This window comes from Coturnix japonica, chromosome 10, assembly GCF_001577835.2.
Source record: "Coturnix japonica isolate 7356 chromosome 10, Coturnix japonica 2.1, whole genome shotgun sequence".
Taxonomy (NCBI): domain Eukaryota; kingdom Metazoa; phylum Chordata; class Aves; order Galliformes; family Phasianidae; genus Coturnix; species Coturnix japonica.
Genome location: NC_029525.1, coordinates 16,287,799 through 16,309,404, shown reverse-complemented (window position 1 = coordinate 16,309,404; position 21,606 = coordinate 16,287,799). Strand labels below are relative to the sequence as shown.

The following is a 21,606-nucleotide window of genomic DNA, read 5'->3' as shown; positions in this document are numbered from 1 at the left end:
GGTTGGGGTATCCACACACTGAGGGCTGAGTGAAGTGAGTGTGCAAAGTCAAATCACTCTTGCAGGGTTGGAGCATCTCTTTCCTTTTCTGAGGCTCCAGGCAGCAGCTGGGAGAAAGTTGGTTTGGAAAACAAAGCTGTTAGGAACTGTTTGTTTAGACACAAGGCAAAATGAAAGTGGAAAACATCATCTGTCAGTTCCCTTCAGCTTCCCACCTTCTTTTTGTTTAAAACGTCCACATGCAATTTAGTTTCAGTAAACAAAAGATGTTTCCTATAAGCTGGTGTTTACTAGTTTGGGAATGGCATTTATTAAAGAACAGAAATCCCTGCATTGCATATGCCAACGTTTTCAGGCTGTATCAAGGGTGTGTAATTTTACAGACCTTTCAAGAGTAGATTTCCTAAAGTAAACAGTGAGGAACTGTTAAATTATAGCCACATAAAACAACAATGTAACAGTCTCATTGCTTGTACTAATGGCTTTATTATCCTGCGGGTAGGGGTGGTTTGGGCTGCTGGCAGACAACATACCTTTCCCGAGGTGGTTTTGCAGCTCATTCAGAGGAGCAGCAAGTTTTAGATCCTTGAGCAACTTCTTTCCCTCCTAATGAAGGAGATAAGGACTGTGTGGGTGCTCTCAATCCAGCTCTTCCGTGACTGTGCAGGGTGAGCAGCTTCCAAAGAGCACGGTACAGTTTATCTCTGCAGGCTGAGAGCCACTGAAGTCTTTGGAGATCCAGGCGTACAGGCTGTCCACACCTACAACTGCTGTAAACCATGCACAACCAACATCACCCCTTGCTTACTGTGTGCTCGTGGTTTTGATCTACAGTTCTTTGGAACAGGAAGATGTTCAGCTGCTCCCACCCAGCCTGCAGCCTGTCAGAGCCACACCGTCGTACTAAATCACAAAGACCATTGCCATTTCCTTAAGGGACAGGGGAAAGGACTTCAGGTGCAGCTCAAGGCTGGTGCGGAGCTCAGTGGTGCTTTGTGAGGGGCAGTTATTGCTGCAGCACCACGAGGCCCAGGGGGATGTGTGGGCTCAGCCTGAGTTCCCACTTTTGCAGCCAGTGTGGAGCCTGGGTGCCACCTCAGACAGGCGCCTGCATGGTGCCTTGGCCCTTCTCCAGCTCCAAGTCACTGCAGTGACCTCTGCTGAGATGTGTGTTGAAAGGGACCGGTCGCCTGCATTTCTTGGATTCCTTTTCCCAATTCTCAATTTTAAATGGCATTCTGGGCTCATTTCTGACTGCTGTACACGTGTGTGTGCTGGCAAACTTTGCACCAACTCAATTGGGCTCATGGAAGAAATAGTCTGTGCAAGGAGAGCTGTGGCTTGTAATGAAATAGCTTTACAGTGACGTAGTTTCAGTATGTCAGTGCTGGCTTTCAGGTTGTTCCAGGGCTAAAAATACAGCCCATTAAGGCTTCTGCCGTGGGATGTAACCATGTTTTGAAGGTGTTTTATTTCTTACGTACTTATTGCTAATTGATTTTAGGTGGGGCTGCATTTGGAGACCTACCTTACAAGATTACCTCAAGATTTACTGAAGAGTAAATCAGCGTTTCCCAATAAGTAGAGAAGAGTGGAGTGCTTGCGTTGGAGGTGGTAAGGGGCAGAGCTTCTTCTTGCCAGAGTGCTGGGATGCACTGCTGGCACTGTCTGAGCACAGCCAATGGACCAGGCTTTGCAGTTTGGGTTTTTCTCTGCCCCCAGGTGACAAGAGCCTCAGAATTGCATTGCAGAGGTTAGCGATAGGAGTCTCACCACCTAGTGCATTTGAAACTGGATGCGCCTGAGACACACTGAACAAATGGACAGTGGCCTCCCTTCTCCCTGGGGACGGCTTTTACATGGATGGGAAGCTACAGATGGGGCCCAAGGCAGAAATGCAAATAGGCAGGGCTGTGATATGAAGCATTTGGCAGCATCGCGGGCTTAAAAGCTCCCTCCCCACGGCTGCTTGATCCTGCTGTCCGGGTTGTGCTGACACAGCTGGCTGTGGGCTGCACTGTGAACTGTGTGAGCGGAGCTTTGGCCTCAGAACGAAGGGATTAATGCCTGTGTTGCTGGCACTATGAAGCTGGCCCGGCCCATTCCATCCCAGCGCTGTCTGTAAGAGGCGCTCAGAGGTGTGCTTGTGTCCCAGTGCCCTCTATGCTTACAGCCTTCCAGGAGAGCGTTGTTATAAGCACAAGCGTCTCATGAGTTTTTATAACACTCTTTTGTTTGCTTTTGAAGAAGCGAATTCTGGTTTTGTGTAGAGTCAGCACCAGCTCTCACGTTACACAGGGAGAGTTGGGATATCTTTGCTTTCAGCCCAGGTCTGGTCCCTGAGCTGTTGGGCTCTTTGCTGACAGGAGGCAATCACTGTCAGTGCTGCCTTGGCCCCAGCGCTGCTAACAAAACAAGTTGCAGGACACATCTCCCACGTTCACGAGCTCAGCAGTGGTTGACTGCTTTTTGTAGATGAAAAGGTCAGGTCTGTTGCTGGGGTTATGCAGAAAGGTTTGTTCTGGAACAGCCTGCTCCCGATCAGCTCCCGTCTGTCGAGCTGCCGGGCACTCATCTCAGCGGTGCTTTTCCTGCATTTTCTTCACGGGTGAATGCTGGAGAGCTGTTGGCTCCTTGTGCTTCTGTTGAACCTCGATAGCTGTGAACATCTCCTTCCGTGCAGACCCACAGTTACCTGTGTGTCCCCCAGCAGCCATTCCTCACCTCCCTTGGGGTCACAGACCCACCTGAAGGCAGATACGGCTCTTTCCAGAGGGTGGCTGTTCTCTGTGGCAAGGATCACAGCAGTGGATATGGTTGAGAGTTTGTGTGGGAAGAGGTGAATATATTTATTTCAGGTGCTGAGTTCAGCTGAGTGACATGGGCCAACTTACAGTGCCCTGGTTTTGAGCCTGTCCCACTTGGACTTTGGCTTTAATTGTAAGTTTAACAAATGGAATCATTGACACCATTCTCAGTGTAGCACTGTGGTTTTTTTACCTTCAGAAGTCATTAGCCGTCTTCAAGAAACAATATTTTAATTGAAGCCATGATAAAAGCAGAGTAGCGATGGTTGTTTTAAAGCTTAATTTATTAAACAGCTTTGTTTTTTAATACCAAAAAAAAAATCTGTAAAGAAAAAAAAAAGCTCTTTCAGTTTAAAAGTGTCAAAACAAAACTTACAACTTTGAAGTCTTAAAATACTTTGGGAAATGCTGAATGTTTTTGACTGGTTATATGGAACAGCTGAACTGACTTAACTGGAACAAAATTAGAGGAACAAAGAGGCTTTGTTTGCAGAGTGTATTCTTTGCCCTTTGACAGGGCTGTCTGGCTCACGCTCCGAGGGGTACCCAGAGCCTTTGGCTGGACGTCCACAGAACCGACCTGCCAGGACATGTGCTTATAAAATGGCCAAAAAATCACAGGAAGATTGAGGGCTGAGAGCCTCGGAGAGCTGCTTAACCTGCTGTAAGCACTGTGCTTTTGGGGAGAGGCTGAGTCTCTTGCTGACCACTCTCTGCCCACTTCCATGTGTTTGAGGGTACCGGGGCTTTTCCTGGCTGGCTGTGTTCTCAGTGTGATCATCTCAGCTGAGAGATGGGGCTCTTTGTATCCATGCAAATACCCACGGTAGAACAGAAGCAAGCGAAAGCCTGCCCAGAGGTGGGGGCTGCAGGGAGAGTGGCTTTGAAATCGTTTCCTGGGAGGCAGCACTGTGTGCTGTGTGTCTCGTGGATGAGATGCAGATGCTGCTTCTGTTCTGAACTTCTCTAGGGCTGAGTCCTCCATCCTCAGCCTGGAGGAATTTTGCTGCTGGTTTCACTACACCAGAGTAGGAGCTTTTAGGGTCTGCAGCTGAAACAATGTGAGCTGTCTGCTGTTCCAGAGCTGCCCAGCTTGCAGAGGGGGCAGGCAGCAAAACAGTGCTGCAGTTGCCCTGTTTGTGTACTCCTGGGGTTATTGCAAAAACATTTCCCTAGACTTAGGGCTGCCTTGATCTCAGTGCTTTAGGGAGAGCTTGTTTCTCTTTCCTTGGCTCCAGGCAGTGATGAGAAGGTGTCAGAGGATGGGAGGCCCTGCTAAAAGTGCTCACGCAGTTGTGTCCTGGTGACAGCACTGGAGTCTTCTTCAGCTTGGCCAGAGCTTGAAGGTCTTGGAGCAGAAGTGGGTCTGCAAATAGGGACGGACCTGTGAAATGCTTGAATTAATATGGCAAAGACAGAGAGCTCTCGGGCTGATTGGCATTCACTGCAGCAGACAGCTGGTGTGGTTTGAGACGTGGTTGCTCAGAGCTGTCTGCCAGATCCTGTGGAAGAAGGTACTGGCTTGATAGCATGGGCAACAGAAGCAAGTGCATGTCTGCCATTTCCATCGCTGCTCCAAGCGAGACAGAACCTCTGTTCATCAGCATTCGTGTCCTTTTGACCTCCAGGTACTGAGTTAGCTGCAGCCTGGTGCTCTCCCTGAGCAGATGCGTGCTGAATTCAGTTGTTTGCTTAGAAATAAGCATCAGCAAGATGTCAGAGAGGTTAGTCTCATTACTAGATCTCATTAATTCTGTGGAATACCCTGTAGAGAATATGTTAATATTCTTATTCTGTTGACATATATTAACATATATAATAGTTGTATAATTGTTACTAATAATTATAATAATAAGCTGCTTCTCCTAGACAATCAATGGATGCGCAGGAGGCCCCATAGGCACTCATAAATCCCAGCTGATGGACGGAGAGGTGCTGGTGTGTGTGCAGTGCAGTGAGCCTGGAAGGGCAGGTTCCCCAGGTGTGGTCGAGTGTTCTCATCTGTGCTGGCTGCCTGGGTCAGGAAGGTCCAATGCTTTTAGCTGGAAATTACTGTTCCCTACCCTGGCATTTGCTGCCTCTCAGCAGAAGCACAGTAATTTGATGAGTGCACTCTCCTGTTCCATTGCAGCGGTGTAAAAGTAAGGCAACGTTGCTTAAGTCACCTTCAGCCTAAAGCATTGGTTTGGAGAAGCCATTCTGCTTTGCCTAGCAGAGTGGTCAGCGATAGTCTCATCCAGGGCTGCCCTTTCTTACACCGCTCTGCCCTGAGGCTTTTCAAACAGCAAACCCAGGCAAAAGATGAACTCTTGCTTGCAGGCAGTGTCTTTGGCCATGTAGTTGCTACTCTGCTATGCCAAATCCTGCTGTTTGTTATATCAGAAAGCCATGGGGTCTGGATCTGTTTTTCAGATCACTAGAGATTTCTCAGACACGTGGAGCTGGATAGGTTCTGTATTAAAATGTGTTCTTATGTTTTCTTAAATACAAGAACTGCAAACAGGCACGTGGAGCCCTATGGGCTGTATTACAGAGCTGGCTCTCTAGATCATCCCTTAGTGTTCCTGGGTTTGTTGGATCAGCAAATGTGTGTCACTAAGATTGCAATATACAGTACAAAGATTGACTTTCTTCCTTCATAGTGTGATCCCATTGCTCTGCGTTGTACTCTCCTTGTATCTGGTGCCCAGTGCTATAATTCCTGTTTCCATTCTGAATGACTTTCTGGTGCTTCCATGGTTATCCTCACCTGCCTTTGTTGTGGGTTCTTTTTTTTTGGGGGGTGTTCTGAATAGTCTGCATTAATGTTGTGTGCTGTTTGCAGCAAGTATCTTGGGCTTGATTTTCGTTTTCTTTGTGATGTATCCAATGCATTTTTGCCTTAATCCTGGAGTGAGACCACCCCAAACAAAGTAATACAGCTGGTAGATAGTCCATGTCCCACTACAGCTGAGTTCTGATTTCCCTACTTTTTGCCAAGACCCAGCTGGGCCCGGTCTGACAGGTGAATGCGGGCACCATCCAGCTTCTCCACACGTTGGGTTCCAGCTTCAATCTTTGCATCCTCTGCCCTTAGTCCAATTAGAACCCGCTGTAACAAATGCAGCGGGGCCAGCTGCGGTGCCTTGGCAGGTACCAAACACAGGGCAGCAAACCCTCCAGCTAATCCATCCATGCTATGAAGTCATAAGAATCTTGTTAATTTTTAAAAAGCCCTCGATGCCCACTAATCCAAATCAATTTTCATTTCTTTCATAAAGTCGTGCTTTCATTTAGGCTTCGGCTAAGAATTACAGCTAATTTGTTCGATTTTATAACGGTATAATTGAAAAAGTGATTTTAATGTCCTGGCAACCAGATTCCCTTTCTTTGGTTGTTAATGAAAGAATCCATTAAGGTTAAATGATTTGGGCATGGATTCAAGTAGAATCGCCTGAATATTCTGGGGGAGTGTTTCAGGCCATCTGCTGCTCTGTCATTGGTGTTTGTGTTGTAAATGGGGCTGCGGGAAGGACTTCACAGGTCCTGTTCCAACTGTTAACCGTAAAATATCATTGTAATTTTCTGAGCTGGGTGCAGATAGTGGCAATGCTCAGGGGAGCTGGTGGTGCTCTGGGCTGCAGCATCCTCTGTGTGTGGGTATCGCTGCTGAGCTGGGTGTCCTCCTGCTTCTTGGGGCTGTTTGCATTGATTGCAGCACATCCCTGTGTTGTGTTGTGTTGCTCCTCTGTGCCTTCGTTTCTTTACCCAAGGTCTGAAATTGAGCACAGTGCTGCTCTGTGGGGTGGCGAAGAGCTGAGGGCTGATGCGTTCTCTGGTCACTGTTCCATTCAGTGTGTTTTTATTTATATTGTGGATTGTGTAAAATCACTAACTGAGGAAAACAGCACAAAACCAACTCGAGCTGTAATTGTAGCCCATAGGTGAAAGAGCTTTGTGTCCTCTGTTTGATAATACTACTTTCTAGTTGACTGTTTTCAAGAGGCATTACTGCAGATTGTATCGTGCTGCATGTTTATGGCTTTCTCAAGCACTGAAAGATGAAAGTATGTCCCAAAAATACGCTTGACTTAAATAGTTCAAGTGCAGAAATAGATAACGTTGTAACAGGAGATCCTTGCAGACGTTCCTATGATGTTTGCAGATCAAACGTGTACACGGTGCGTGAAATAAAAACAGGAACTTCTGCCTCGAACAAAAGCAACGTGAGTGGATTTCCTTTCGAACATGGGTGAGAAAGTGCTGCAAGTGTTTAAATGTTGTCCAGGAAATCATGCAAATCCCAGGCAGTCATTTTAGCTTGATGGAGCCCTTTAAAATGGCAAATCTCAGGCTTATTCAGCTCGGCCTGCTGCTCAGCAGCAAAATTACAGTTACCTCGGCAAATGGGCCCTATAATGTTAACACCAGCGGATAACAAAAATAGCATTTAATAACTTTCATTACAGTTAGTGTTTCTAGGGCTTTGGGGCTTTGCTCTTTCCAATCATTTACATAATTTGCAGGTACAGGCTGCTGTGCCAGACTGCCCATCTGATTCTCTCTCTGATCAGAGCATATTAATGCACTTGTTTGATGGTCTGTTACCAATAATTACCTTGGATTGCATTAGGAGCATTTCCAACATTGCAGCTGGTCTGTATTTTTCTCTAAGTATATTTCAGGGCCCAATTACAGGACTCTGATGTGTTATTGTTCCAGTGTGTTTGTTCAAGGTTGTAATTTTAATATGCCTCTACACTGTAAATGTATGAATGTGAGCCCAAGGCTCTGTCCTGGGTTCGCTGTGCATCCCACGCTTGCAGCAGCTTCTGCAGAGGTCATCTCAGCTCTGCCTCATTGGCTTGTGAAAAGAGAAGGATGACAGCTCGGAGGTGGAGGCTTCTGCAGAGCCTGCTCGGGACTTGAGCCGCTGTTTCAAAAGCCTTTCTGGGGTCAGAGGGAAGGAAATGGAAAGGCTTCACCTTCGTGTAGGAGTCGGGCACTTTAGCTTTATGATTGCTATTGACAGTTCAACGCAATGAATAAATTATTAGGGCTATCGATTTGCTTAATCTTTCTGAACTACCTGTTTGCAGGGGATGCATTGGAATAACACGCATCTTGATGAACCCAGGCTCAGCTGAGAGCTGGTTTTGTGTTCAATCCCTGCTGGTCGTTGTGATCTGTAGATGCTTTGGCCAACCTGATGCTTGCACAGAAGCGTGAGAGCATTTAGTCCTTCCTAGAAACTGGTTCTGCCCTTCAGTAGTTGGACTCTAAGGCCACCTTAGAGTCAGCAGGGTGACATAGGCTGCAGGTCGGTGGCTGAAAGGAGCAGCTGCAGCTGGCTTCAGCAATAGGAGCATCAGAAGCATCCTTAAAAACACTTAGATAGAAACCTTTTCAGCTGCTTTATTTCTTTGATGCCTGATATGTGATGTTTATACACAAAGATACTCATTTACCAGGGGCTTCAGCAGCCTTTGCTTTTATCTAAGTGAATCTAGGCATTAACCTATTTACCTTAATTACAGCTTTAGATAAAATCAGGCTTTTCAGATACAGCCTATAAACAGCAATGTGACATCGCATTTGTTTTAGGTAGTGTTGGGTTTTTTTTCATGCCATCCCTTCTGCTTCCTTGTTTTTAAGCAGGAATTTGAACAGAACAAAGCCAAGGGGCTCTTGCCCAGCACGGTTCTTTAGGGAGAACTGCATGTAGAGCATGCTACAACAAATCGATGAATTATGATTAATTTAACTTTTAAATGGAAGGGCTTTGTATACATGTGAAAATATAATAATGGACCACTATGAAGTGGATGGCTTAGGATCGATGTCCCAAAGCCACCGAGCCTCGTAAAGAACTGTTAGATGCGAAGATGTCTATAATTAAGGGAAGTGGAGCTGTAGGAAGGGGATGTTGCTGTAGCTCCTGTGGTGCCGCATTCAGGCTGCTCACAGTGCTGGGCTGCTGGGAAAGGCTGCCGTGCCATCAGTGACTGGAGATGGTCTGAGAGCCCCTAGTGCTGCCTGGGTGGGTGTCCCCTCCGCAGTGGGAGGTGGTGCATTGTTAAATAAGCCATCAGGCTCTGTATATACAGCAAAGGGGAAAGTGTGCTTTGTGCTGGCATGGACTGCTCAGTGCTGGGATAGCTCTGCTGCACATAGTTATCAGGTGGTGTTAATCAAATGAGCTTTCCAGCAGCCCCGAAGGTGGTTTTAGGAGCCTTCTGTTCCATAATGGCTGAATACAACCTTAAGGTGTTGCTTTCTTACTTTTAGCCCTGCTCGCATTGCATTGCAAGCTGGAAAGTTCCAGTAACACCTGGTGGCAGCGCTGGGAAGGGACCAGGAAGGTCTCGACTGCTCTGTCTCACAGGCCTGGTTACAGCTGGATGGAACAAGATTCCTGGGAAGAATCCTGAGGTTCAGGTGCACAGCTGCTCTCAGAGGCTGGTGGAATCACAGACATGGTGCCTAAATGCTTTGGAGGACTGGAGCTCCAACCCGCTGCTCCCTGGGCCCTGCAGTCAGTGTGGAGATGCTGAGTGCTCAGGCTGAGATCTCCATGCAGATTTCTTTCTGGACTATTCATTGCCAGGTGAAGTTACCCCCAAAATGAGCTGACAGCAAGCTGGTGACTTTTAATTGCCAGTGCATAATTTCAGAAAGAAAGAAGCTTTTGTGTTGCTTTAATGGGAAATGCACTGAAATACAGTTGCTCTCTGAGTTAGACAATGTGAAATTAAAGACACTCAGTGACTCTAAGAGTGTCTGAAGAGCATCAGCAAAAGGTGAAGTTGCAGTAGAATAATAGCTCAGTAGTTGGCTCGCTGATAGTTAGGAAAGCCCTTTGTTAAGTAATAACTGCGTTTTTCCTTTGGTGCTGTTCGCTCCCACTTAAACGAGATTAATTGTGCTGTTGAGTTCCACAAGTTCAGCATCCAAAATAAATACATCAATTAAGAGGGGTGACAGCACAGAGGCTTAAACTGCCTCTTGAATGCCTGCCACCTCCTGCAGGATGCAGGGCACGGGGAGCAGCCCTGTATCCCACAGAACACACACGGCTCCCAGCGCTCTGCCCACGTTGCCTGAGCTGCTTTCCTTGCTCCTGGGAAGGTTTTCTTTGGCTGCAGCTCTGCAAGGTGCACAAGGGTTCCAAAGTGCCAGATGTGTGTGGAATAGGAAACGCTCTGGCCGGGCTCCAGGCCATGGGACCTGCAGCACAGCGGCTCCCCAGGAAAATCTCCGGCTGCCAAGAGCCAGAAGTGATGTCAGCTCTGGAAGTGTGTCAGATTCGAAACCCTTGTACTTTGCTCCCTGTGAAGTATTAATCTCCCTGTACAGCCTGTGCTGTAACGGGTCCTGTCTGGCTCGGTGCAACTTTATTTGTTTTGGGTTAGAGGCACTGAGGGTTTTGTTTAGAGGTGCTGGAGGCTGTCAGCAGCTCTGCTTAAATGGCTTTGGCCTTAAGTCTTAGCTCTGCTGAAGATGCTCGCCCTGCACTTGAAATGAAGGTCTAAACCTTGCAGTTGCCAGCCCACATGTGTAGGAATGGTCTGGGGTAGGTTACAGAGCCAACAGGGACAGGGCTGTGGCTGTGGTGAGGGGCTGCTGGGTGGGAATAAGGTTGTGGCCGTGGTGAGGAGCTGCTGTGACCAGACAGAGAAAAGCTGTGCTGCCCGGCTGGGATGGGTTTGTCTAGTGAGTTAATGGCAGAGCCACGTTTGAAGCTGGGACATCTCCAAACAAAGCCACTGGTCTCCTGTTGAACAGTAACCTTTTATTTGCTTGTGCCACATAACAGAGCTCAAGGACGTGCTCGCTGCTGATAGCCAGAATTTCACCAGGACAAGCATCTCGCTTGTGTAGATCTTTCCTCCTTGCTCTGCGTGGTTAACCCTGCGGCAGGGAAATAACTGCATACACAGGCCAGTGATGTGTTGTGCTGGACTCAGACACAGAGTGCGAGCTCCCACCAGATTTATGGGCTTGGAGAACTGCATCTCTTGATGTGAAAACACTGCTCCGAGGGCCCTGCCTCTGACCAAGTAATTGCATGTCAGGGATCTGTCAAACCTCGCTGTGTAGCTAGCTCACACTTCACCTGGTTATTTACAGTTTTGTAATCATGAAAGAAGGAGAATTGATTCTTTCCCCTTTCCTCAATAGTAAGTCAGACAACTCCTGCCTCCATTTGGTGCAAAGGAAAAGAGGAACACGAGCTGTTTTTGGCTGTGTGTTGAGATGTGTGCTTTGGGAAGGAGATGCTGGCTGCTTTAACGTGGTTTGTAGCTGCCTGTGCTGGGTCTGGAATGGAGGCTGCTGCTGGCAGGGGCTGTGCCAGAAAGATTCTACAGCCTGTGTTTGCAAGGCCCTGCTTTGTGGGTGGGGCTTTTTTGGCTGTTTTTTGCTGCTCGACAGGAGACACTGTCTTTTTTTCACTAGGCACAGGCAGCAGAGGTGGTGGATGGATGGGGGTAGTGGGAGTGAGGAAGTGATGAAATAGTTGGGGAGAAAAGGACTGTTTCTCTTTTGAGCTGTTTTTATGCGTAGTGTAGCCTTGGTGTTGGCAACATGGGAGAGAATAAAACACCTGAGGCCAGAACAGAATGTGGTTTCATGGGAGCAAACCACTTAGAAGCTGCGTTGCCCTCCATAGGGGAATGCTGTACAGGGTTCCATGGCCTCAATTTGGAGATCCATGAGCTGGAAACTTGCATTTCTGCCAGGCTTTGATGCTTGAACAAGCTGTCCAGCTCCCCAGCACAGGTCTGCAGCTGAACCACCTGCCCTGAGCTGAGACATGAGAAGTCTTTTTGGCTCAGCAGCCCAACTCTGTTCTGCTGCAGCTCTCCCTTGCAGTTGCTGTGCTTGCTGCATGAAGCTGGTGGCTGTGTGGGGTGGCTTCCCTGCATTCACTCATCCATTACCTCCAGCAGGTAAAAGGCGAAGGTGAGCAGCAGGCTGTGTGGGGCTGTGTTTAAGCAGGGTTGTATCTATTTCTGTCACTGAATGATGAAGAATGGAGGTTGGAAAGAGTCAGCAGCTTCTGTAAACACTCAACATTCCTGATTTCATTCATCTTTGATCTCACTTTTACTCTCTTCTCATCCTTTTCCTTGAAAGCATTTTTATCTCATTGTTAGGCTTGTTAATTTAGGGCGGTGTTTTGAACCATATCTCCTACGTTTTCAGAGCCTGGAAGGTATGTTTTGTTTAATCAGGGAGTGCTTACACAGTTCTTCGAGCATCAGAAGTGTAGCTGGAGCTTTTGCAGTGCCACATCTGAGTCCTGGGCACTTGCTGCCCCAACCCCTGTGCGTGCCAAGGGCCTGTCCCCAAATACCTGCAGTACTGGGGGCCAAAGAGGTGGGGTGGCGGAGGGCAACCTGTGCTCAGAGCAGCCTGGTGTCATGGGTTGTAGCACATTGGGGCTTTTACTTGATTTCTTGGTCTGGAAGCACTTATGGTGCTTCTGAGGTGAAGGGCAGCTTTGGTGAGCATGTTCCTGGGCTGTGCATTCAGCTTCGGATGCGTTTCCCTCCAGTGACTGTTTCTGCTCTCTTGATGCAGCACATGGACCTGAGCTGGGTCTGCAGCCTGGCACTGAGTTGTGGAAGTGCTTCATTTTTCAGCTGGCAGCTTGGATCCTACTGGGTTTTGACTGAGAAAAAATCTGGGCAATATTCAGAGGTATAGAAGCGCCATCACATATTAATAGAACACCACTTACTTCTTCTGCTGTGGTGCTGTCTGCTCGGCCTGCAGGCAGGTTGGTTTTCAGAAGGCAGAAGCCTGAGAGGCTGATAATTGCTTCTTGCCAACCTGTGCTGGCGTAGGAAGCAGCTCCGCAGAGCTCTGCTCTATTCCTGGCTGCTGGAGCTGCCAGCTGTCCCCGCACACTGCGCCTCGCTGTCAGGAGGAGTATTTTCAGCAAAATACCATTAAAATTGCAGCCTGAGGAAAGTAGAAAATAGGACGAAGATGCAGACTGCCTTGCAGAGTGATGAGCAGGAGAGCCTGGCAAGAATCAAGAGCCACCTGATGCTCAAGATGCCTTGACGTGATGCTGCTGGCTGCGGTGCTTCAAAGGAGGACGTAAGGGGCAAAGCATGGAGAAAGCTGGAGCCTCCTAATGAGTACCTGTCCCTGTGTGCTTGGATGGGCACCAAATGAGCCTCAAGTGTGGGCAGGGCAAGGCCCTTCCTTACGGGACACCCGGAGTTTCCATCTCCCTGCACGTGTAATTTTGCGTGTCATTGCCCCTAATTGCTTGCTTAACGCACGCGCTTTTAAAAGGCAGCCCTTTTATCAGCAGTAGGTAGTAGCAGGTTTAATAGAGTGTTTGAATTCCTATAAAATTAATCTGTAGCCTTCTGCGATAGGAGACGGGCAGGGAGCCATGTGGTTCATATCCAGTGTTGATAAACTTGTTATAGAGGCAGGAAACATTTCTGATTGGAGCAGTGACAAAATAATTTGGAGCAGAGCCATAAAAAGAGTGGATGGTGATGGTTTGAGTGCAGCAGAGATTGAAATTGCTGGTGTGTGGAAGCAGCGCTGCCAGCTAACATTGACTTAGTGTCTCTGGAGAACTCTAACGGCAAATGCATTTTATTAATGGCAATATTCTTTTAGGAAATGCTGAGCCTTGTTTCAGAGGTGGAGCTCTCCTATGAGTACAGGGGTTTGGATATGGGCCAGCCTCGGCCGTGCTCAGCTCAGTGCAGCTCAGCCAGCGGCCGCTCAGTGTTGTGGCTGCAGCACACAGCTGCCAGAGGGTTTGAGAATGTGGGGCTGCCCCTCGGGCTGTTGGCTTGCAATAGGAATATCCTTCCAAGGAGGCAGGGAGGAGGGAATCCTTGCTACTTATGGGCAGTTCCAGCAGGTGAAGGTGGGGTTGGGGCCTGTGCTGCATCATCTATTACTTGCAGTTGTTCTGTGCTTGAACCCAAGATGGAAAAAGTAAGTGTGGATAAAAAGCTGCTGCTGGGCATGGCGTGGAGCAGCAGGGGTGGTGCAGGCTGTGCTTGCAGCCCAAAAGATGTATGATGGAGAAAGTAATGCACAGGTGTCATGGGAGGTGCTGGCTGTACTATGGGGCTGAATGTCATGTCTTATCCCTAACCACACACGGGTACAACTGGGATGTTATTAACCAAGCATAGCAACCCCTGAAGAAATACTGTCTTCTCTTTGCAGGGAAGTTGTTGGAAGGGGATTCTGTGGAGCTGAGCTGTAGTGCTGGTCCTGCAAAGGTGATATTGGAGCCAAACCAAGTTGCGGTTTTGGATTGTAACCTGGCCCCTGCTGAGCAGGTGATCAATATCACATGGAAGAAGAATGGGTTTCCGCTAGTGGAGCAGGAACATCTGCACGTGCTTCCAAATGGATCGCTTTTCATCTCCTCACCGGCCGTGGCAAAGGACAGCAAATACTCGGAGAGAGCTGATGCTGAGGGTAATTACTCCTGTGTGTCTCACAGCTCTCTAGGGGCTGTCACCAGTCAAACAGCTGCAGTCAGATTTTCAAGTAAGTGTGTCTTGTTTCTTCCTTTCTAATGTCTATGAACTGAAATTCTATTAACGATGTGTATGTGGGATTTGGGACAACTCACAAATAAGCTGTGGTGTCTCTCTTGATCCAGTGGCATTCTCATGTGCAACACTCCCAGGTAAGTGCCACGAGTCCCAGTTCCTCTCTGTCCCTGCTCTCTCTCCATCACTAGCTTAGACCTTAGTGTGATGTCTGGTGATGCTGATGGCTTTAGTGTGTCTGAATATGGCCTTGTGAAAATGATAGACTGTGAACACAGTTAAGACCTGATGAACCAAGGGAGGCCTTTGGGTCTTTCATCTACACTGTGGGGTTCTGACAGACAGGATGTTGAATGTCTCCTCTTCAAATGGCCTTTGTGAAGTCTTAGCTCTGGCTTTAGCACTGTGAGTGATGGAAAAGCAGGTGATTAATCTTTGGCAATTCAACTTATCTGCTGATAGCCCAGGCTGGTGGCCACAGCAAGCAGGGGGTGCCATGGCTCTCCATATGGTTGATGGGGCCAAGGGAGGTACCAGGTCCTGGATGGGATGGGTGCCCTGAATGTCAGTTTCCAAGCATGCTCTCTTAAGGCAGCACTGCCAGTTTTCAGGTGTGGCAAGAAGGCAATTAAGCCAAAACAGTTTTATGGTGCTTGGATGTTGAGCACATCCCAGTTTGGAGGTATGTGTCCAGCCCCTGCTTTCTGACTGCATTATGCACCAGGAGAGAACAGTCTGCTTGTGGCTTCCCAGATAAGGGCATCTTTGAGTATCACCATGGCCTGAAATGCCCATAATGGGAACCTTTCTTCCCACAGAGACTGGGCTTTGGACTTGTGTTCCCAGGCAGCCTTCTGCCATCATCCCTATCTGTGTGGGGTGTTCCCACAGGCAGAATTTACCCCATCTCAGCACAGTGTGGATCTCAGAGCTTCAGGGGCAGCACCAGACACTGAAGGGCAGCGCTCACTGAGGCTGGGACAGACGTCTGTCTGTATGTCAAACAGTGTTGCTCCACTCGGTGTCGGGACTGATTGTGAGGCAAATGTCTCTCTATAATGGAAGGGATGAAAGAGGGCTCTTGAGGCTGTTTTTCATTTCAGTCTCAGAACAAGACTCTAAGATCTGAGCCACTGAATCTTTGTTCAAGAATAAAATTCTTTTGTATTCAGAAACAGCTACTGAAGCTATTTTAAGTATGAGAGTGCCAATAAATGATTCCTTGACCTACCCAACAAGAGAGGTTAGAGAATAATACAAACACAGTAGCACTTCTCTCTAGTGCAGGCCTATGTAAATGTTGACAAATGCAGCCAGACAGCACGCCGTGAGATACAAGCCTGAAACACGTTCCCAGTCTTGGGAAATTAGGGCTGAGATGCTTTTGAACTTGCACAGAGCTATGGTAGGTGAATGTGCAGATGATGCTGTACCACTAGTGCTACACAGACCACTGAGGATCTCACGAGGGTTCTTGCAAACTGGAATCAAGGATTCTGCATACAGATGTCTGGGAGACTCGGAGTGGAAAAGCATCATGAGTCCTAGTGGTTTATTCAGCTCCTCCCCTGGTCCCAGTCACCCTGAACTGGGATCAATTCCCTTTCCAGCTGGTCTCTTTGTGCTCCTGTTACAGATTTAGGTGAATTGTTTTGCATTTCATGAATGAGAATAGTGAAAATGTCTTGAAAAAGGGAGATGGGTGTGGATTGCCTTTTCCTCCCTGTGGATATTTCCAGAGGAGTGATGTGTGGGTTCCTCCCAGAACCAAGGAATTCCAGGTGAACTCCTGACACGGACTCATAGGCCTCCTTAACAGCCAGCTGCGCAGGGAAGGTGCTGCTGTGGCAAATGAACGCACCTGACGTAACATTCATTTCTGAATGGAGAGCAGAGAGGGAATTATTAATGAAATGCATCTCTGGCTGTGTTTTGTTCTGTGGGGTGGGCAGAGGCGCTTGCTGCATTAGCATTCAGCTGGTGCAAATGAGGATCATACAGGCTCTTTTTTCCCTGCCGGTTGAATGCAGCAGTCTGTCTGAAGTTGTTTACGTGTAGATGGAGTTATTCTTTGTGCTGACTGCCCTGGGCACTGCTGATCAGTACCAGGCAGAAGGAAGCTTGTTTAGCAGGTAGGATATATCAGCCCTACCCTCAGCCTGTGCTCCTGATACGTGGTGTGGGGGAGATCCTGTGATGGGCTTTAGGGCTCTGTGCACCACACAGCACTGCGATGACAAGAACATTTAGTATTCGTAACATCAAGTCATCTCCTCTGGTTCTTCATACTTGTTTCTTTGTTCATTCACTGCTGGCTTGCCCCATATAGGCAGAGTACCACGAAGAAGCTGTGGGACTGGAGCTGTGGGTTGTTCCAGCATCTGCTGAGCTTGGTGCCAAGGCAGTTGCGGGGGGACTGGGAGAAGCCCTGCCAGGCTGCCTTCCTAACAGCATCAGTGCATTCAAGCACGCATTTTGCTTCTCTTGCTTTTCTCAGTGCTTCTGCACAATTAGATACGCCTTCCCAATAGCCTCAAAAGCTGAATGTGTTGCTGTGCTGGCTCTCTGGCTGAGAAGGGAAAGTGTCTGCCAGGTGAGTTGGGAGACTCGGAGAGGCTGATGGGGCCAGACAGATGTGTCCCTGCTGAGGGCTGGAGTGATGGAGGCTTGTCCCCATGTGCTGCTGCCTGAGACCATTCACTATCTGCATCCCATGGCTCTTGGTGCAAGTGTGCCAGTCTGGGCTGCTGGATTAGATATGCAGGTTTCTCTGAGCCCTGCGTGCTCCCCTGTGGGAATACCAGGGGTGTTATTGTCGTCGTGGGAAGGTGTAGCTTTCTACCTGTTAATAACTACATTGGAGAAGATTTGTTAAAGCTGTTAATTTAGCCTAAACATTTTGTGTGAGGGAGGTTCTAGAAAATTACAGTAATTGTAGCTGTCAGATGAAAACGTTTGCTGTGCCTGGAGGGAATGAGCCCGCGCCGTGCGGCTGCTGGCAGCGCTGCAGAGGGTTGGTGCTGCAGCTGGCGGCACAGGCTGCAGCAGGGAGAGCTGCACGTGTGTGCATGGGCTCCTCTCCCCAGAGAGAGCTCTCTGTGCCACGCTGTGTCTCTGAAGGACAGAGATTTAGTTGTATTTTTAAGGATTTACTTTATGGATTTGATGCTATTTATTTTGTGCACCGAGTTCATCGCCAGGTCTCTCTGCTTCCCACCAGTCAGGGCAGCGAACTTCCAGCAGATCAATGCACAGGCTGTGGATGGATGCTTTTGGATGCTGTTGGGAGTGGATAGGGAACTGGTGGCTCTGCAGTGGTAGGAGTGAGCCCTGCAAGGGTAAGCTGGGCAGCGCAGCTTCTACATTGCCAACTGGCCCTGCAGACGCAGCTCTGGCTCTGCCTCCTCCACGCTGTGGAACCGTGGCAAATCACACCAATCACAGCAAATCCTGCAGTCTCCCTGCTGCCTCCTTGTCCCACTTAGCAGTTCAGAGCAGTTTGGGCAGCAATATATGATCTCAGTGGGGGCTTTAGTCACACCCTGCCTCCCCCCCCAACCCCATCTTAAAAGCACATTGGGATAATTACAAAAGTCAGACAGGGGATGTGCATTTGGAGACTTGGGGGGGCAAAGCAATGTGTGAGCGAGCAGTGAGCCCATTTCAGAAGGCTGAATTCCTCGCATAGGCTGCATTTTCTGCCTTGGGTGTAGTGTTGCTGCCTGGCAGCCCTTCCAAGCTCGGGGCCTCCTGTGCCGCTGGGAGATGGGGAGGCCGCAGCGTTCCCTGTGCTGCTGGCACCCCTGGGCTCCCAGCCTTGGCACACAGCTTGGCTCCAGCTGGGCTGAGCATGTGAGTGGGAAGGGAGTGGTGAGATCCACTCCCAAAGGCGCAGTGTGGTGCTTTGGCACGTTGCTGGGGGCTGGGCACTGTAGTGCTCCTCTACTTCCTCAGCTGCAGTCCATCATTTTTACTGAGTGACCTTAAGGCACTCAGGTAAACTTGAAGCAAAGGAAACAGAGATGCTGACAGATTTCATCTTTTTAGAGGGGTCCCTGCATCCCTTTGTGCCATTTCCAGGCATGTTGAGCCTTTGGAGACTGACAAAGTGCTCTCGTTTACGCTCATAGGATAAAAAGAGTACAACAGCAAAAAGCACTATGCGTACAAGGAGGAGGTTGTTTCAATGGTGCCAACCTGAAAGTGCACTTGCATTTGATGGATTTTCTTCTAAACTCTTGGGTTCAGCAAAATATATTAACGTGAGCTTAAAAGATTGTGCAGTTCTTGGAAATTACTCTGCGTTCAGGTGCTCTGCAGAGTATATTTGATAACGTGCTTCCTCAGGCTAACACCACAATAAAGTATGGGCGAGTATGTTGCCAAGCTGTGGCTGGAGTTTTGGTCAAGAAGGTTGACATCTGGCTTTGTTCTTCCTCTTGCCCATTCTTGATCTGGGCTATACATGTGCTGTAATAAGCTAAGGGGGAACCTGTGCTTCCCTCTCTTCTGTTTCTCATTCTGTGTGTTGTTCCTCAATGGAGTAAACGCACAGACCAAGGAAGTGATATAGAAGAGCAACTGGCAAGACCAGCTAGTTGTCTTGTCTTCTCTGACACTGTTTCCTTCAAGGTTAAAATGAGGTGAGAAGCAAATTTGCAGATTGAAATGTTTCAGTTACTGTTCTTGGACTGCTGGGGGCTCGTATGGGATGAGAAAGGGAGGAATTGCAGTTCAGGGTTCACTTATAGCATACAGCCTTCCCTTAACTTGTGCTCCATAGCAGGTTTGCATTTCTCAGCAGGACCTGGAGTTCCTAACTTGCCTTCCTTTCTTCTTTTCCCAGCCTTGGCCCGCTTCTTCCAACAGCCGGAGTCACAGACAGTGGAAGAAAATGGCATGGCTCGGTTTGAGTGCCGGATCGATGGCTTGCCTTCCCCTGTCATCACGTGGGAGAAGGATCACGTGGCTGTTCCAGAAGAACCCAGGTGATGCCCTGATTGTTGTCCCATTTGTTTGAAGAAAAAAGAAAAAAAAAAATCCCAAACCTGACCATTTAGGATGTGAAAGTCTTACATAAAGAAGGTAGAATGAGGAGAGAAATGGTATGAATCAGTTTTCAAGCTGAAAACTAAGTGCTGTAAGAGCAGCACTTGCTGGAAGGATTCATGCAAATGAGCTGATAAAGCACAAAAACAAAGTAAGGCTTCCCCCAAACATCACCCGACTAACTGGAAAAAAAACCCGACCAAACAGCCCAAAGTGGCAATAAGAGCAAAACCATTCCCTTTTTTTTGTTACTTATTTCTTCTTCTGGAGCTTTTGCCAGACGGACCAAGTGCTCAGTCTCTAATAGTTTTGTTGAAATGAAATTGGGTAGAAATTGGCTAATGAGCGAAGTAATTAAATGAGACCTGCAGCTCAATTCTCTGGTGGTCTGGAAGGTCTGCACGCAAGGATGCACAATTTCAGCATGATTTTTATCAACCACTTACTCCTCATCCAGAGAGTTCAAGGGAAGTAGACACACGTACTAAAGAGCCTGAATGTGAATGGAGAAACTCGAGATCATCCCAGTTCTTACAGCACAGATTGTGCACCCTGTAAAAGCCCATGTGTGTGTAGAGCAGAGCACTGCAGTAGGGGCAGCCTGGGGGGCAGTCTTGTGCAAAGCTCAGTAGGTGGAAACCTTTAGGGGCATTGGATCCTGCTTGAGGAATGTTTCCCCAGCTGGCTGTGGGGTCTGGTGCGAGGGGCTGGATGTACTTGACAGAACACTGATGTCATTTTGCTTTAGTTTCAGTAGTGATTTTAGAGCCAGTCATTTTCTTCACTGTTCTCCCTCCCAGATTCATCTCGGTGGTGGTGATTCCTCTGGAGCTCTGTGTGTGCTCAGTAACATGGGGAATCTTTCCATTTGTTCTGCTCCTATGTATGAGGGTCATCTAGTAAAAGACCCCAAATTTTGTTTTGAAGGGAAAAGGTAAAAGAGTCCTGCAGCACAAAAGTTGCTTTTAATAATCAGAGTCAGTTACAGGCAAGGGAAGGGAATAAATCATAGGCTGGATAATAGGTGAACTGTAGACATCAGCTCTGTGTGGGATCAGTGACCGCGTTGTCCTTTAGTTTCTAAAAACTCATTTCTGTTCTGGAGATGGAGCTGTTTTCCCAAGAAGGTTAAGCCAGGAGTGGGAGAGAGGATGGGAAGGAGACGGGGATGTAAGATCTAGGAATAATATTTTAACAACAAATGGTTTCTGTTACATCCTTGAGTCTGAAGAGCAGCATCTGAGGGTTCTAGGGTTCATACAAAGCTATCGCTTTGTAAGGAGATGAAAATTCATTAATAAAAAAGCAAAGCAAAACAAAAGAAGGGATGGCAGAGGGAAGTGTGCCGTAGATAGGGCAATGGCTTTTTAATGAGACAGCTGGATGGATGTTGTGAAATTACTTGCTCGGAGATTGCTTTCAACACAGGCAGCCTGAAAATTGTTTTCCTTGTAAAAACCAGAGCGTAATCTCTGGCTGCAGATCTTGCTTTTTAAATCATGTTTTAGCTAATACGCTTTTTGAGAAGGATTTGCTTTCTTGTTGTCTCGTTGTTGTTGCTGGATTTAATATAACCGGCTTCTGAAGGAATTAAGTGAATTCCAGGAAATGCTGGCTGCCGACCAGACCTCTGTTATCCTTGTTATCCTCACCCCACCGTGCTGAAGGACCAGGCCTGGGGACTCCCTCCTGTGCACACCTCTGGTGAGCCCATGCAAGTGCAGCCCTTTGGGTATGCAGGCATCAGGGAGATGGCTCTGTATTCTGAATCAGCGCCATCAGATGTACGTACACAGCAGCTCTGGGGCTGTAGATTCAGCCTTTCAGATAATGCTCTTACACCGGTGCTCACGGTTTCTTTTATGACAGAACAATCACAGTAAACTGATAAAACTCATCATAGCTTTTTTCTCTTTTTTAACCTTTCTTTTTGTTTTCCCCTCATGTCAGTCTTGCATGCAACATGGTGGCACCTGAATGTGCTGAAGGCTGAGCTTAAAAAAAGCTTAGAGCACTTCCTTGCTTTTTTGGGTTGTTTAGGGCTGTTTTCACAACACCTTTCCCAGCCTGCTGAAGTTCAGGACAGAATCCAGTTTCTGCACAGGAGTAAGGCAGAATTATTTTGTAATCCTGGCTCTGAAATACGTTTAAAAAAAGAAAAGTCTTTTATCTGCAGCAGCTGCTGAGGGGTGGCTTGCAGGATTTTGCTGGGCTGCAGTTGC

At 47.9% G+C, this 21,606-nt stretch overlaps 1 protein-coding gene across 2 annotated transcripts in view; it reads left to right on the top strand.

Annotated features, from left to right (window-relative positions):
- The window catches only part of IGDCC4 (immunoglobulin superfamily DCC subclass member 4), a 71,131-nt gene that overhangs the window by 10,664 nt on the left and 38,861 nt on the right, over positions 1-21,606 (top strand). For both annotated transcript variants that reach the window (XM_015873267.2, XM_015873268.2), the window contains exons 2-3: positions 14,001-14,330; positions 19,182-19,323. In XM_015873267.2, coding sequence (XP_015728753.1) covers positions 14,001-14,330; positions 19,182-19,323 — 472 coding nt within the window. The remainder of the gene's footprint in view (positions 1-14,000; positions 14,331-19,181; positions 19,324-21,606) is intronic.